Source organism: Malus domestica, chromosome 17 (assembly GCF_042453785.1).
Source record: "Malus domestica chromosome 17, GDT2T_hap1".
Lineage (NCBI taxonomy): Eukaryota > Viridiplantae > Streptophyta > Magnoliopsida > Rosales > Rosaceae > Malus > Malus domestica.
In genome coordinates, this window is record NC_091677.1 from 33,673,109 (window position 1) to 33,688,856 (window position 15,748).

The 15,748-nt window shown below is 38.5% G+C and overlaps 2 protein-coding genes across 3 annotated transcripts; one reads left to right on the top strand and one right to left on the bottom strand.

Annotated features, from left to right (window-relative positions):
- Positions 1 to 1,907: 1,907 nt before the first annotated feature.
- On the bottom strand, positions 1,908 to 7,871 carry LOC103405910 (proline-rich receptor-like protein kinase PERK15). The gene is made up of 8 exons (XM_008344937.4): positions 7,445 to 7,871; positions 6,524 to 6,931; positions 5,051 to 5,422; positions 4,297 to 4,509; positions 3,443 to 3,820; positions 3,019 to 3,262; positions 2,788 to 2,935; positions 1,908 to 2,561 (listed from the first exon to the last, which is right to left on the bottom strand). Exons 1-8 carry the CDS (start codon positions 7,458 to 7,460, stop codon positions 2,184 to 2,186), a joined length of 2,157 nt encoding a protein of 718 aa, XP_008343159.2. The 5' UTR covers positions 7,461 to 7,871; the 3' UTR covers positions 1,908 to 2,183.
- A 1,044-nt stretch (positions 7,872 to 8,915) lies between these two features.
- LOC103405909 (DEAD-box ATP-dependent RNA helicase 24-like) lies at positions 8,916 to 13,874 on the top strand. Of its 2 annotated transcripts, XR_524504.4 has the most exons (6): positions 8,916 to 9,813; positions 10,021 to 11,249; positions 12,372 to 12,411; positions 12,524 to 12,923; positions 13,015 to 13,163; positions 13,508 to 13,874. XR_524504.4 is itself a non-coding variant. In XM_008344936.4 (5 exons), exons 1-5 carry the CDS (start codon positions 9,198 to 9,200, stop codon positions 13,064 to 13,066), a joined length of 2,337 nt encoding a protein of 778 aa, XP_008343158.2. In that variant the 5' UTR covers positions 8,916 to 9,197; the 3' UTR covers positions 13,067 to 13,270. The 2 variants fall into 2 exon arrangements, 1 of the variants encoding a protein (XP_008343158.2); XM_008344936.4 differs by lacking the exon at positions 13,508 to 13,874 and having other exon boundaries at positions 13,015 to 13,270.
- Positions 13,875 to 15,748: the final 1,874 nt, after the last annotated feature.

The window sequence follows — 15,748 nt, forward strand, 5'->3', positions numbered from 1 at the left end:
CCCTTAAGTTTTAATAAAATGGACAAAAATAAATAAATTTTACTGAAAAGGACACAATTAAAAAAAAAAACCTAACACGTAGGATCTGTACACTGTTTATGAAACTGGGCACTGTTTATGAAACTTAACATTATTTATAAAACTGAACACTATTTATGAAACTGAACACTATTTACAAAATTGCATTATTTATGAAACTGAACGGATTTATTGGTCCAAATTCATAAATAGAGCCTAGTTTTTTGTCCACTTTCATAAATAATGTCTAGTTCTTAGTCATGTTTCATAAAATATTGCCTAGTTATTGGATCCAATTTCATAAATAATGTACAGTAATTGGTACTGTTTTATAAATAGTGTCTCTTTCTTGGTTCGGTTTCATAAATAGTATCTAGTTATTGGTTCACTTTAATGAATAGTGCCTAATTCTTGGTTATGTTTCATAAATATTGTCTAATTCTTACTCCAGTTTCACAAATAGTGTATAGTCCAGTTTCATAAATAGTTTCCACCTATTGGTTTAGTTTTGGAAATAATGCCTAATTCTTGTTTTCGTTTCATAAATAGTGTCTGCTTACTGGTCCAGTTTCATAATTAGTGTCTACTTATTGGTTTGGTTTCATGAATAGTGTCTACTTATTCGTTGTTTAATTCTTGGTTCAGTTTCATAAAGTTTAAAACTTAGACCCTTTTTGGTCCTGTAAAAGCACCCATTGTGCCGAAAACGATGAACCTAGAAGTGATTATTTAGATCAAAACCTTGAGAAAATTATGTTCTCAATAATTATATTTAAAAAGTTGTATTACCAAATTAAAATTTTGCCACATTTTTTACATACCTACTATAATAAATGTAGCTCTCCATCCAATTTCTTTAGCTTGGGAGTCATCTTAGAGAAATTTTCCCTTGTGCCCGTAACACAAATTTTATACCACATGTTATTATGTAAAGGATGAAAATTTTATTTTTTATGTTATTAATTTTTTAACACTAGAATCTCACAACTTGTATAATGTACCACCCTGTGTTTCGAGCACATTGAAATGTTTCTCGTCATCATAACTGCTATTGGGAAACAACACCACAAAAATAAAATTGGAGAATGTAATTCAATTTGAAGTATTTTTCATATTTTAAGAAAAAGGGAAGAAAGAGGGGGGGGGGGGTACGTGCCCCAGTGCAAGTTGGATTTCTTTTTTAATTATTATTTTGTTTTTATCATTAAATAAAGTTGATAGGTGATTTTTAAATAAAATGTAAGGATTTGAAACTATTTTTATTATTTTTTTAAATTTAAGAAATTTATATAGTGATAATAATTTTTACAACTCCAAATAGATCTTATTTCTATTGGAGAGGTGATATAAATGTTTGGTAAGAGTAGTATTTTTTGTTCTTTTAAGAATAATGCTACACTGACAACATATATGTACATCTCACTAATATAGGTAGGGTACACCAACACATGTGAGTCTCATTTCTATTGTAGAGATGATACAAATATGTGGTAAGAATATCATTTTTAGTTCTTTAATTTAGTGGATTAAAACGTCAAACTCTAATTAATAAGAGGAATGTTACCCTTACCATATTTATACGGGATGTGTTATCCACACACCTTATTTTCCTTTTCACACACCCTTTGTTAATTTATGTTCGTTGATTTTCTTCAATTCATCCGATCTGACGGCCAAAAATTAGAGGAGTGTGTAAGAAGTAAAAAATGGTGTGTGGATATCACATCCCTATTTATACTATCTCTCCAATAGATATGTGATCCACATGTGTTGGTCAACCCTACTTCTATTAGAGATGTGATATAAAAAATGTGGCAAGTGGGTGTTGCTGCATATGCGTAGTTTTGAACGAGTGCATGAGAGAACATGAATTTGAAAGACGAGGTAAATAAATAAACACGAAACTTTTGAACCCCAATTTCATGAAACAAGCTTACAAGGAATATACAAAATTTCATCCATCGTGCCGGGAACCGCTGCCCAGAGGAATATTGGACAGCGGTTTCCCCACACAAGGACTGTAAAAAGACACTCGCCCCTTCCCCGCAACAAAAATCACAATTACACCACCTGACCCATAAAAAATCAACAGGGGACCGCTCCTAAGTTGCTATACCGGAAAGTTTAGAGTACTTTGAACAGAACGTAGACTTCTGTTAAAGTAATCATCGTCCTTCGTGAAGATCTTCAGAGAACACTGCTGCTCGAGAGACGTTGTCATTATCAAAGCCACTTAGACCAGAGTAAGGACCAGAAGAGAACATTGAAGATGACACATCGGATTCGTAGGTAGTTGAAGACTGCCTGTTATTGGGTCTGGTAGTGGAAGAGGTTAACATGGAATCCTGGTATTCTGTGATCCGTTGCACCATCTTCAGTGATTGTACCACTTCACCCATCGTAGGGCGTTGGCTTGCCTCAGGAGCAACACAAGCCGCTGCAATCGTGCAAACTCGTACAAAGTCTTCCGTCGGGTACTTTCCTTCAAGACTTGGATCAGCAAGCTCATCCAGCCTATCCTTGTCTCTAAGAATTGGCCTTGACTGGAACAGAAAACCCACACATCTCACTTTCCATTCCGACATTATAATGGAAAAATACCAATTGAGTATCATTTTGCACATGAGAAAAAGGTTACGCATTTATCGCTTATTTTTTCTGCTCTTTCTTTTCCCTAAAGAATAGTATGTTGTTACGTTAAATCCGATCAAGATAAATGGTCATTTTGAAACATTAGAATGAGGGGGGCAATGCATGAATAATACTAACCCAAGTGACAAGATTCTCCTGTCCGGCTGGCTGTGACATATCTACAGGCTTTCTTCCAGTGAGTAACTCAAGAAGGACAACCCCATAACTGTAAACATCACTTTTAACAAGTAGGTGTCCAGTCATGGCGTACTCTGGAGCCACATACCTGTAAAATCAAATAGTTTACATCTTAGTGCATTCCAGATGGTAGAAATGACAAGGTTAAGGAGGGGAGAAATCGAAACCAACCCGAATGTTCCCATCACACGAGTTGAAAGATAGTTTGCTCTGCCTTCAGGAGCCTGTTTAGCCAGGCCAAAATCAGCAACTTTAGCATGAAAGTTGTTCTCAAGCAATATATTAGATGCTTTAAAATCTCTGTGGATGACACAAGGTTGTGAGTCCTCATGCAGGTAAGCAAGTCCTCTGGCAGCATCAAGTGCAATTTTCATTCGGGTGTCCCAATCCAAAGGACAATTTACTCCCAGGGGACCTGAGATGGGGAGTGAGTGAGAGGTATCAGTAGTGCATATGGTAAAGAAAAAGTATGATTAAGATGTAAAATGTTTCCATTTTGAACTGCTACCCCCAAAACTAAAAAATTAAATGCATAAATTTAAAAGAAACAGTAAACTTTAGATGGCACATGGCAACATGTGATCCGAGAAATTACCATGGAGCCAGGCCTCCAAGCTTCCATTTGGTACAAGCTCATAGCAAAGTAAGTTTTGTGAAGAGTCACGACTGCTATAGTAACCCACAAGTTTCACCAGATTACGATGATGCAGCCTGCTCAGCATTTCAACCTCAACCAAGAACTCCTTATCGCCCTGTTGCCCTCCATTGGTAAGTCTTTTAATTGCTACAGCTGTACCATCACTTAAGACACCCTTGAACACCTTGCCAAAACCACCCTCTCCGAGTATGCTTGCAGGTTCAAAGTTGTTTGTTGCTTGTTTAAGTTCTTCATATGTCAGAAATCGAGTGCTGCTTGGATGAGGTAAAGGTCCTACTGCTGGTACTGTATCAACAGTCATCTGCTTTTCAGGGGCTGAAAAATGCCAAAAGGAAAAAGGAGGGAAAAAGGCATGAAATAAACAACTTGAAAAGGAACCCGGTACCATATCATGCAGAACGGACAAATTCAAGTTTATTTCAAAAAAAAAAAAAAAATCAGCAAAATTCTATTTCAGGTTTCTGTTCTTGGTGTTTCAAGCAACATTTTTCATAAGACCCTAATATTTTTTTTCTTCAGCTGGTTAACTGGATTTAGATAATTGAAAACACAACTAATTTAAAAGCTTTAACTAAATTTATCCAGACATACTCGCACAAATAAGGTATAATTTACATTTACTTTTATTTTTATGTAGTAAGAATTTACAAGAATATTATAGTGGTGAAAATATCATCGTGACTGCATACTCTGAAAGTTTTAAGAACAGGATAATACCGAAAATTATGGGCAAATATTGGGACCCAAAAAAAAACAAGCAAATGTACAAATCTGACAATTGAAACACATACCTGTTTCTATAGGAGAAGCTTTAGTCTTCTCTCGGCGGAATGTGCACAAACAAAGTATGAGCACAGATATAATGGCAATGAACAGTATGCCAACGCCGATACCAATAATGAGATTCCAATTTGAATGCCTCCCTTTATCTGAAGCACTTGAGGATGTACCAGTCGGGGATGGATTTGCTGGGGCTTCCACTGGTGATGCAGCAATAACAGGAGCTTACAAAAGAAAAGAAAGAAGAGCATGTTAATATTCATACAAGCGAGTTAACTTCCTTGAAGCAAGTAAGCCGACTATTAAAATAAAGCATTCAACATCATTAGTAGTGAAATAAATTATTGCTCTACCCTTTCACAGTTTGAACAACACAGACGCACACACAGATGCACACACCGCACACACCGCACACACGTACATGGCGCCCACCGTACACACACGCACATGGCGCACACCACACATGCAGCGTGCGCGCACACACACATCTTTAATAGTGCAATAAACTATTGCTCTACAGATGCACGCATGCACGCTAACACACACACACAATATACTGTATGGTAAAAGCAAACAGACAGCTAACTTGATGCAGATGGCACAAATTACCTATTGCAAAACTGTTACTATCAATTAAAAGAACGACAATATAACTATTTAGAACGTAAAATATTGCAGTCATATCACCATAAAGATTGACATCATACTGCAACCATATACAAGTATAGAAGATTCTAAAACATTAGGGTAACATGACAGAATTACCATGAGAAGGAGGTGGAGGCTTAAACCAAGTTATATTGAGGAGTTTGTAATCGCCCACTAATGCAGGGTTCAATTTAATCTTGTGCATGACAAGAGAAGAGTTTATTGCTGACGCATCACTTGCAGAGAAGCTGAGTCCTGAACTGGGAGTAATATCCATTGAAATATTTAATCTTGATAATCCGAGTACATAAAAGTTAATCAGCTCTATTTGAGAAACTTGCAAATGAAGCTCGGAAGCTAGTTCTTCAAGAAAAAGATTCCAGTTAGGATTTTGTGAAACATTTAGGAGGAGAATATCAAGCTTTATGGGATAAGCACATTGGCAACCCTGACTTCCCCGTCTCAGTACCATGTCTGGTTTGCAACAGTCTGGAAGGAATGAAAAAACACCTTTGTCAGTTTCAGCACAATTACATTATACTTTAATATGAAATTAAGACTTATAGTGCTTCACTACAAGTAAATAACTTCAAAACATACACAGAATTTTAGGAAAAAAATGAAAGTACATAATACAGTGAAACATGGATAAGAAATCCATCAAGGAAGCACAACAACCAGTGCCTAACAAAAAAAAAAATTAAACCAAATCAAGACTCCCACCCAATTAAGATGTATACCAAAAGAAATCTCCCTACATTGCTTAAAAAGGCTTAAAGAGAGACTTAATATTTGACTCTCCAAAATATAACCACATTGTTCATCCTCTTTTCAAATGTCATTTTGTTCCATTCTATCCAAATAATTGAAATAGAAGCAAAATTGCACATCATCAAAGTGTAATAGCCTTCTTCTTCTCCCCCATACCAAATAAGTTTGCAGTCAACAAAGAGAGACACTGTCATAATTTCTTGGCTAGATTCCACACCACTCCAAAAGACTTGCAACAATCTACTCCACACACACGCACGCAAAACATATACATATATAGGGTGGGATCCCTGTTTCCAAGAAAAGAAAAAGACCACATGTGGGGCACACTCTCAAAGTGATCCTGTTATCCGATTTAATAAGCTGGTCACCATTTTTAAGGCCACATATAAGGATCATTCTAACAAAAACATTAGCCAAATGAGAAACCATTTAGCCATCTTTACAGTGATTTAAAAAAAGTATATGAACCAAAAATTATCATGATGGTAATTAATTAGATGTCCAATCATTCTTTATTTTGCTCATTTTAGTAAGGATGATCATTGAAGAAAGACATACAAAATAGAGACAGTTGAAATCACTGGACTACTGATGTGGATTGAGCCCCAACAATGTGGTACCTGTCTTTTCTTAGAACTATCAATCCCTTGTGAGAAGGGTCCTATATGTCTGTGTGTGCTTGTGTCATAGAAGAGCAAAAATCTAAGCATATTAATGATTATCTTACTTCTTTCATGGTAAAGTAGTCATCTGAAATGATTGAATTTGCAAATAAATAAAAGGGGCTATAAGAATACAGTCCAGAGTGTAACTTACTGGAAATGGAAGGAGTGAGCGGGGGCTGTGCTAAACCAGAAGGAATTGTACCAGCACTCGACTGTGTTGGGGCGATATTCTTAAAGCCAGCAAGGGGAGGTGCCAAGCCACCCCTCTTCATTGACAGCTTTGACAATCGAGAAGCTGTAGGGGGATGACCAGCAGTTATCAAGGGACCATAAAAAGGAGGGTGAGCGGGAGATAGAGCGACTGGCGCAGCATGTGGCAAGAAATTTTTTTGCCAGCGTCTATGGGAGTGGGACACTGATGCAGCCCAAGGTGCACTCGATGGAGATACTGACGGTCCTTCGAGTAGATCATAGTGTTCACTCGCTTCAGTGATGGAAATCACATAACAAAACACAAGCAACTGATTCATCAACAACCATTGCACCTTGCTCAATATTCCTGCATCGTTAATTCCAAATTAGAGTTCTAATACACCTATCAAAAACAACTCACGTTCGCAGAATACGAAAAGCTCTAAACTTGTTACCAATTTTGGGCTAATTGGCTAACGCAAATTATACCGAATGAACGAAGAAATTAAAACATTCCTCACTAACTGAGCCCTAATTGAATGTCTTTTCTAAGAAGGGGCAAAACACACACTAATTATTTTGCCTCGTTTTTGTTACTTTTCTTGGCATCCAAACAAAAGGAAGGCTCCAAAAATTACTCTTTAAGAATACCCTCTTCGCCTTCTACTACTAGCAGCGAGCCCAAAAGCTTACTCGCTAAAATGTAATGGAAAATTCAAAAAAAAAAAAAAAAAACAAACGACAATTAAATAATTAAATAGACACAATTAAGCTTCAACTAATCAAATATTCAACTGAGTCCTCACTTCAGAAATTGACCTAATCACGGAGATTATCGAAAAAAACCTAAAAGAAAAAGAATTAGCGGTTGGGATAGAACCTGTGAGCTCAGACATCACCGACGCTGTCGATTACTCGGAAACGATTCAGATCTGAAACCAAAAGCGAGATCACACCGTTACCGAGCACAGACTTGAACACGAAGCAACACTAGAAGCTGAAACAATTCCTAACAGAGCCCAAGCGAGGATGATCCAACGGCGGAGAAGTCGTCGTGAAGATACGAACTCGGAAGAGCCAACTCGGAGCAGTCGTAATCGCCATCGCCGAGTTGAATCGTTGGGACGGAGTGAGCTGAGTTCATATGAGAGAGAGAGAGAGAGAGAGAGAGAGAGAGAGAGAGAGAGAAAGGGAAGGGAGAGAGAGAGAGAGGGGTTAGCTAGCTGTTGGAGGAGTCGTTGGGTTCACTCTGTTATCAGTGCCGCTGAAGCTTTTTGCTTTTTCTTTTTTAATTTCTTTTGTTATATATTTTTTGGGTATATGGGGACGCGCAAGGGCTTTTTATTCGTGGCTAACGTGCGCCGACTGTCAACGGAAAAAGTAAAACGAACAAATTAACGGTAAGAAAGGACGTTGGGTTGTCTCCTTCTCGGCAGGAATAAGTTGGTTGGGATATTGCGTGGCGGCAGTACGCGCCAATGAAAGGGCGTTTTTGTGCTTTGTGAGACGAAATTCAAGAAATTATAACAATGTCTATGTTTTCACCATACAAACACGCCAAGGTTACAATAAATTAACTAATGTTGTAAACTAAATTTTGTTAACGTAGGGATCTTTTCGACTCCTAAAATAGTACAAGTCCGAGAAAAGCACAATAAAGACTTAAAGATGATCCAAATAAAAAAAGAAAGAAAGACCAAAGTTCATGAGAACTAGGGAGACAACTCCTAGCACTGTGGATGATCGCTTAACGGTCTGGTTAGCAAAGAGGCCAAGCACATAATATTTTACAACCGTTGGAGGCAAGTTGGGAGACTGACAACTTTATAACACTAAGTTCTAGAGACAGGTTTAATCTAACACTAGCCCCATGCCACGTGTTGGTCATCAACAAGGGCATAAGCTTATGAAGAGACATAAAGGATGCCAGACCAAGCGCTTGGGATGGTTTTCTGTTGACTTAAAAACCGAGCAAGGTGTTTGGTACATGTTAGTCCAGAAAACCATACAATTAGGCTTGAGCAAATGTCGCTTCATCCCCACGTGTTGATTGAAGAATGATGGAGTATCTAGTAAGTCGTGTCTACGCATTCTTGTGCACTGAACGTTAGAGCAATGGAATACTTGAGCCCAGATACTTTTGGGGCTCACTGAGGGCTTATATAAGAGGAATGAATACCTCTTATAATGGGTCGGACACAAGGATTAAAAAGGATATGGCAAAAAACAAATGATGTTATTTGAAGCTTCCAATTTTCCGATTGCTACCAATTGGGCCGGGCCAAGAAAGCCCAACGACGTAAAGGAGTCGAAAGAGAAAAGAGATCCAATCAGCACTCGAACCCGAACTAGCCAGCCGGGTCCGGTTCTCCCAAATCTTACAGATAGTCGGCCGCCGTTCCCTCCCTCCGCCTCACTACTTCTCGTTACACACTCTCTCTCTCCTCCGCCTCACTACTTCTCGTTACACACTCTCTCTCTCTCTCTCTCTCTCTCTCTCTCTCTTCACAGCTCAAACCCCCAATCAATTTCAAACCCTAGACGTTAGGGTTTATCAATTTCAATCTCTTTCTCTCTCCCAAATCCAATATAGGGTTTGCGTCACTGGAACAGAAGCTGACCAATTTTCAAAAATGTCGAAGAGAAAATTCGGATTCGAAGGCTTTGGCATAAACAAGCAATCCTCCTTCGACTTCGAGCGGCCCCAGCAAGCCCCTCAGCGGCTCTACGTCCCTCCGTCGTCGCGAGGCGGAAACAGCCACGACAACTACGAAGACGCCGACCTCGACAACATCGATTACGACGACAACGATGGTTCCAAGGACCCCGGGAGTGACGACAACAACCACGGAAACGGTGGCGGCGGTGATGAGGAAGTCGATCCTCTGGATGCTTTCATGGAGGGGATTCACGAGGAGGTGAGGTCAGCTCCGCCGCCGAAGCCGAAAGCGAAGGCCGAGAAGTACAAGGACGATGAGGAGGAGGATCATATGGAGAGTTTTCTGAGTGCTAAGAAGGACGTGGTACTCACGCTGGCATCGGATGCTTTACACGCCGGATATGACTCCGATGAGGAGGTATATGCGGCAGCCAAGGCCGTCGATGCCGGGTTGTTGGAGTACGATTCAGATGATAATCCCATTGTTCTGGACAAGAGGAAGATCGAGCCGATTCCAGCTCTCGATCATAGTTCAATCGACTACGAGCCGTTTAATAAGGATTTTTACGAGGAGAAAGAGTCGATTTCAGGTAAATTCCAACCGAACTGAGAATTTTGTTTCTTTCTTTTTTTCTTTCCATTCACATTTGTTTTTTAAATTTTTGTGTGAATTTAGTCGAAATGCGTAGCAAAGTATTTAAATTTGAGTGAGAGAGAATATAGACCGGCAGAAGTTCTCAAGGAGACATTTGAAATGGAAGACTAGAGTTAATTGGTGTTTTGTTTTCCTTGTGTAGGGATGAGTGAGGAGGATGTTTTTGAGTACAAGAAGAGCTTGGCCATCCGTACGTCGGGTTTTGATGTACCGAGGCCAGTTAAGACATTTGAAGATTGTGGATTTTCTTCACAACTCATGGCTGCCATAAAAAAACAAGACTACCAAAAGCCGACGCCAATACAATGCGCAGCTCTACCCATAGTTCTTTCCGGGAGAGATATAATTGGTATTGCGAAAACTGGTTCTGGAAAGACTGCCGCTTTTGTCCTTCCGATGATTGTCCACATTATGGATCAGCCAGAACTTCAAAAAGAAGAAGGTCCCATTGGAGTGATATGTGCTCCTACTAGAGAGCTAGCGCACCAAATATACTTAGAGTCCAAAAAATTTGCGAAATCACATGGGATACGTGTCTGTGCTGTATATGGTGGAATGTCTAAGCTTGATCAGTTCAAAGAACTTAAGGCAGGATGTGAAATAGTTGTTGCTACTCCTGGGAGATTGATAGACATGCTTAAAATGAAGGCACTGACAATGCAAAGGGCAACTTACCTAATACTTGATGAGGCTGATCGGATGTTTGACCTTGGGTTTGAGCCTCAAATTAGATCTATTGTTGGTCAGATTCGGCCAGACCGACAGACATTGCTCTTTTCTGCGACAATGCCCCGTAAAGTTGAAAAATTGGCTAGGGAGATTCTCTCAGATCCTATAAGAGTTACAGTTGGTGAGGTGGGAATGGCCAATGAGGATATCACTCAGGTTGTTCATGTAATTCCTTCTGATGATGAGAAGCTGCCCTGGCTTCTTGAGAAGTTACCTGGAATGATTGATGAGAGTGATGTTTTAGTATTTGCTTCAAAAAAAGCTGCAGTGGATGAGATCGAGTCACAGCTTGCTCAGAAAGGTTTTAAAGTCACAGCTCTGCATGGTGATAAGGACCAGGCATCTCGGATGGATATTTTGCAAAAATTTAAATCTGGCATTTACCATGTTCTTGTTGCAACTGATGTTGCTGCTCGTGGTCTTGATATCAAGTCAATTAAGTCAGTTGTGAACTTTGATATTGCAAAAGACATGGACATGCACGTCCATCGAATTGGTAGAACAGGTCGGGCTGGTGATAAGGATGGCACTGCATACACTCTTATTACACAGAAAGAGGCACGTTTTGCTGGTGAGTTGGTTAATAGCTTGGTTGCTGCTGGTCAGATTGTTTCCACGGAGCTCATGGACCTTGCGATGAAGGTAATTTTGCGGCACTTTTAACAATTTTTTGTGTCGTTTATATAGCGAGTTTATACATGCATCCAACTACCAGCCTTTTTGTTTTAGAGATGGTGGTTATAACCATAGTTTGTAATCCTATAATGCATTTAAGGCGAATACAAGTTATTAATATGTTCTCTGGTAAAATGTGCTCTTTTAATGCAATCTGGATTCTGGACAATTAAATTTACACCTGCAGGTGTTTGTCTCACAAATAAACTACATTACGTTCACTCTACTATATAGGTGCATAGGTTGCTTCTGATTTAGAGTGCGCTTTTGAGAGAGATGGATTTGATGACCATTTGGTCTTCAAGGCCTTATTTTGGAAAGCTTCAGTATGTCCTTGGAATTACAGGGATCTTGAGATTGTTGACTTCATAATGTCAAGATAGTCAATTTCAGGAAAAGTGCTTAGTTTAGAGAGAGAGTAATTAGACAGTCTTTAGTAGTCCCATCTTTACTTCATACCATGCTCTGCATAGAAAAGGGGTTGTTGGGGGTGTATGTTGGCTTGTTGGGTTGTGGACTGAAGCATAGAGATGAATTGAAGATGAAGCTCAGTCTGGGAACTTATTAGCTTTTTATGTATTATTAAGTATTTGCTTGCATTCTGGGCAACCAATACGTCTGTTGAGGCCAACCAATTTGCATTTAAGAACTAAGAGAAAAATCGCATTTTAAGTACTAAATCTTAATTACCACATGGACCCTTAGTAAAGTGACACTTATTTTCCCTTGTGCCAGTATACCTCATAGACATAAATGCACAGGTTATCTTGATAGGTGGCTGCACCTGCATTAGTTTTAGAAGTTTTACACTATGAGAGCCACTCATACATAATTTCTTCAGTCTTGTGACTTTTAATTCTTGCTTGCTGCTTGTAGCTTTGTATTTCATATCCATCATAAATACATTGGTTTCCATCTCCTACATGGATGTGCATCTTTATAGTTATTTTGGGTGCACCTTGTCTGTGGAACTTTTGTTGCCTTCCCTTACCATGTTTCTTGTTTGATAGCTTTAGATGTTAGCATGAGATGTTAAATTTCAGATCTTACATTCTCTATTTTGATGGGATTTACCTTGTTTATTATCAGGATGGTAGATTCAGGTCAAAACGTGATTCAAGAAAAGGAGGTATAAACTTTAATCATATTAAAATTTCAATTTTCTTAAGATTCTTTGAAATTTCATATTAAATTAGCCCTTTTCTATAATTTCAAATGATAATATTATATGGATTCTGCAGGTGGAAAGAAAGGTAGAGGGAGGGGCAGCGGTGGTCGAGGTGTGCGTGGGGTGGATTTTGGTCTGGGTATTGGATATAATACGGAGTCCAATAATTCTTCATCGAATACTGTTGCTAGTCGATCTGCTGCAGTAACTCCTCAGAGGACAGGAATGATGTCTCAGTTCAAGACTAAATTTGTTGCCGCTTCATCCAACTCTCCTAGTCATGGTTCAGGTAACAGCTCTAGTGTGCCCAGCAGACCGGCATTACGAGGATTTGTATCCGGTGGTTCAATCGGTGGGGATGTATATAGAACTCAGACAACCAGTACAATTACTCCTGCTCCTCCTACATCAGTGATAAATAAAACTGGTCCTCAGAACACTGGAGAAAATTCAAGTCAGAAACCCTCTGAAAGGTTAATAAAACTGGTGGTCAATTATAATTTTCAATGTCCCTTTATGTATTTGTTTGGTGCTGATCAGTTTCATTTGTTGTGTCTATTGCAGTTCTAGAGAGAAACCTAGAGAAAGGCGGAGGCGCTCCGGTTGGGACTGTTAATTGTACAGTTGAACTACACCACTCTCACATCATGAATGACAAGTTTTGTTTTTGTTATAGATCAAGTCCTGATATGCCTGTATTATTGTTGATCTTGGTAAGTTTACTTATTTATCTTTAGTTGGGTTCCTAATTATGTATGCTTGTACTTTTCGTTCCATACGTTGAAATTGGCTTCGACTGCTAGATCATTCAAGTTGGTCACTTTCTTTGTCGCTATGTTTTTTAAGTTGAAAAAATAGAAGATAATTTTCTAAACTTGATTGACTTGCTGCGCAAATAGTGGATGATCTAAAATATCTTGACCAGCATGTCCCGTTCGTTTATATCTTGTGTAGTGATTTATAGCAAACTTGTGGTTCTTTTGTTTATCGCATTTGATTTCAAAATTAAACTCTGCAAGATTAGTCATACCTTCTTTTCTTTTTCATGCTGTTGCAGATCGAGCGGGAAGAATCTGAGTTCATATTACTTTTCTCTGTTTTGTAAATTCATGTTGCTCTCAAAATATGCATCCCCTGTCAGAGTTAATCTCATCACTTCGCGTCTTGATGTAGATTATACGTTCCCGTATGACATTTTCTTTGGTAGTTCCTTACCACTGAGCTGTGAGCACTGAGCCTCTTCATAGACTAGCTTTGAAGGTTGTAGTCCTTGTTGGATGTTTTACAGATTTGTATTCCCAGAATTATTGCACTTGACAATAATGCGGATGCTTGTTTTCTGAACGTGGATTGTCGAAAGAATAGATAGTTTGGAGATTGATAAAAATAAATAAATAAATGAAGACAGTTTGGAGATTGGTCAATCTCGTGCGAGTCATTGTTTAATAAAGGCTAGACATCGTTTAAAATGGTCTCTCTTCCGCGGCAGTTGCACCACTTTTTCCTTACCAACCCTTAACACACGGTTTCTGGACTCACTCTCTGTATTTTAAGAATTTATGGTCATTCATAAATCATCTTTGTAATAATTATATAAACCAAAATTTTGAAGACATTAATTTGCAATGAAGAAATGGATCAGATATAGATGATCTTTTGGTAGATATAATCTTTGAGAAAAGAATAAGTGATAAACGTTTCAGATCGTTTGAATTCATAAATAAGTATTGCAAAAATGTGTGTCAAACATTATGAACAAAAAATGATACCCGGATTGAATGGATGAACTTGCTCTGATAGATTTTCCTTGGCATTTCTCTTTTTTTTTTTTTAATTTCATCATGGGAGCTGATCGTCAAACTCTCCCCTAATAGTCAAACTCCTCTCATATTTTATATTATCCTCACCGTCCCATTGACTTAATCCATCGGGGAAACTTCCTCGTCAATAAGTGTGGAGTGTCTTGGTGGCTACTAAGAATCTTCCCTCTAACTCATAAACGGTAAGGTTTAACTCCCTCTTATTTACTGTACTTTATTTTTCTTGTTTTACTAGACGCTTGCCAAAAACTTATGGGTGCGATAATTGGTCTTTTATGTTAAATTAGAAATTTTTTTATGATTTAAAAAAAATTGAAAATTAAGTCATTTTGTTTATATATTTGTCAATCATAAAACACCTATCAATTTAACTTCATGGGTAAATTACAGTTTGTAGGAGGCGCAATGGCTGCTGAGGCCGATGATGTCGAGTAGTGGGCGGCGCGCGAGAGGAGGTTGTGAGGGGGGATCTAGGGGTGGGCTCGGGTGGGGAAAAGGGGGTGTCTCTGATTTGGGAAAGACGAAGGGGTTTCTGGGTTTAGGGATTAGAGAGAGAGGGAGTGTGATTTGGGGGTGGGCTCGGATGGGGAAAACGATTTGGATTTTATTTTATTTTTTAAATACTTTTTTAATTAATTATTTTAATATTTTAAATATTTTATTAAGTGTTTAGTCACATGATACAAATGTGGCAGCTACGTTAACATAAATGGGAACCCCTTATTCGTCACGTCATCACTTAACGGTTAACTTAATAGATTTTTTAACAGTTATATAAAATTAAAAAAAAATAATACTAAATGTATGAGATTGAAATATTTTAAAAATATTGTATAATGTTGTAATTGCATCGAAATCTGAAGGGGTAAAATGTCATTTACCTTAAGATTTATGTACACCTGGTAAGTTTTTTTTGTCCTAGTTTCATCAAAGAACTGCTAGTGGGGATACTCTACAAAAACTGATAGTCAAAGACCTCAAAGTCTATATTATCCTCAACATCTCATTCACTTACGAGGAAACTTCCTCGTCATTTAGCGTGGAGTGCCTGGTGGCTAATAGGAACCTTCCTCGTCATATATAATATTATGTCTTGTCCTACTTGTCCCTCTCAGAAACTGCATATAATTGTCCTTGGCCTTGCATGTGCTTGCCCTGCATTCATTCACTGCAAGTACCAAGAAGCAGAGAGTTTCTCCAGATGGATGCTTTCCGAGATTCTTCTTCCTCCTCTTATCGGTGTTCTTATCATGCATTCTTGAGTTTCAGAGGCCAGGATGTTGCGCGGAACCGTGAAATATGAAACTATTAAGTAGCAAAATATGACAAGACAAATAATTCAAATGACACAAGAATTTGTACTAGTTTGGTGTAAGCTTACGTCCAGTTATTAGACGGTGAGAAAATTCCACTAATAACAAGATGGAAATTACAAATAAAGTTTAACTCTCAAATCCCAAATCTCCCGTACATCCAAT

Bases quoted from the DNA above. Each gene is read 5' to 3' on its own strand.
- LOC103405910 (XM_008344937.4), bottom strand. The intron at 3,821-4,296 runs GTATGTGTTTCA...GGCATTTTTCAG, and splicing joins AGCTTCTCCTATAGAAACAG to CCCCTGAAAAGCAGATGACT. The intron at 2,936-3,018 runs GTTGGTTTCGAT...TTGATTTTACAG, and splicing joins CGTGTGATGGGAACATTCGG to GTATGTGGCTCCAGAGTACG.
- LOC103405909 (XM_008344936.4), top strand. From the start codon at position 9,198: ATGTCGAAGAGAAAATTCGGATTCGAAGGCTTTGGCATAAACAAGCAA. The intron at 9,814-10,020 runs GTAAATTCCAAC...TTCCTTGTGTAG, and splicing joins GGAGAAAGAGTCGATTTCAG to GGATGAGTGAGGAGGATGTT. The intron at 12,924-13,014 runs GTTAATAAAACT...TGTCTATTGCAG, and splicing joins AGTCAGAAACCCTCTGAAAG to TTCTAGAGAGAAACCTAGAG.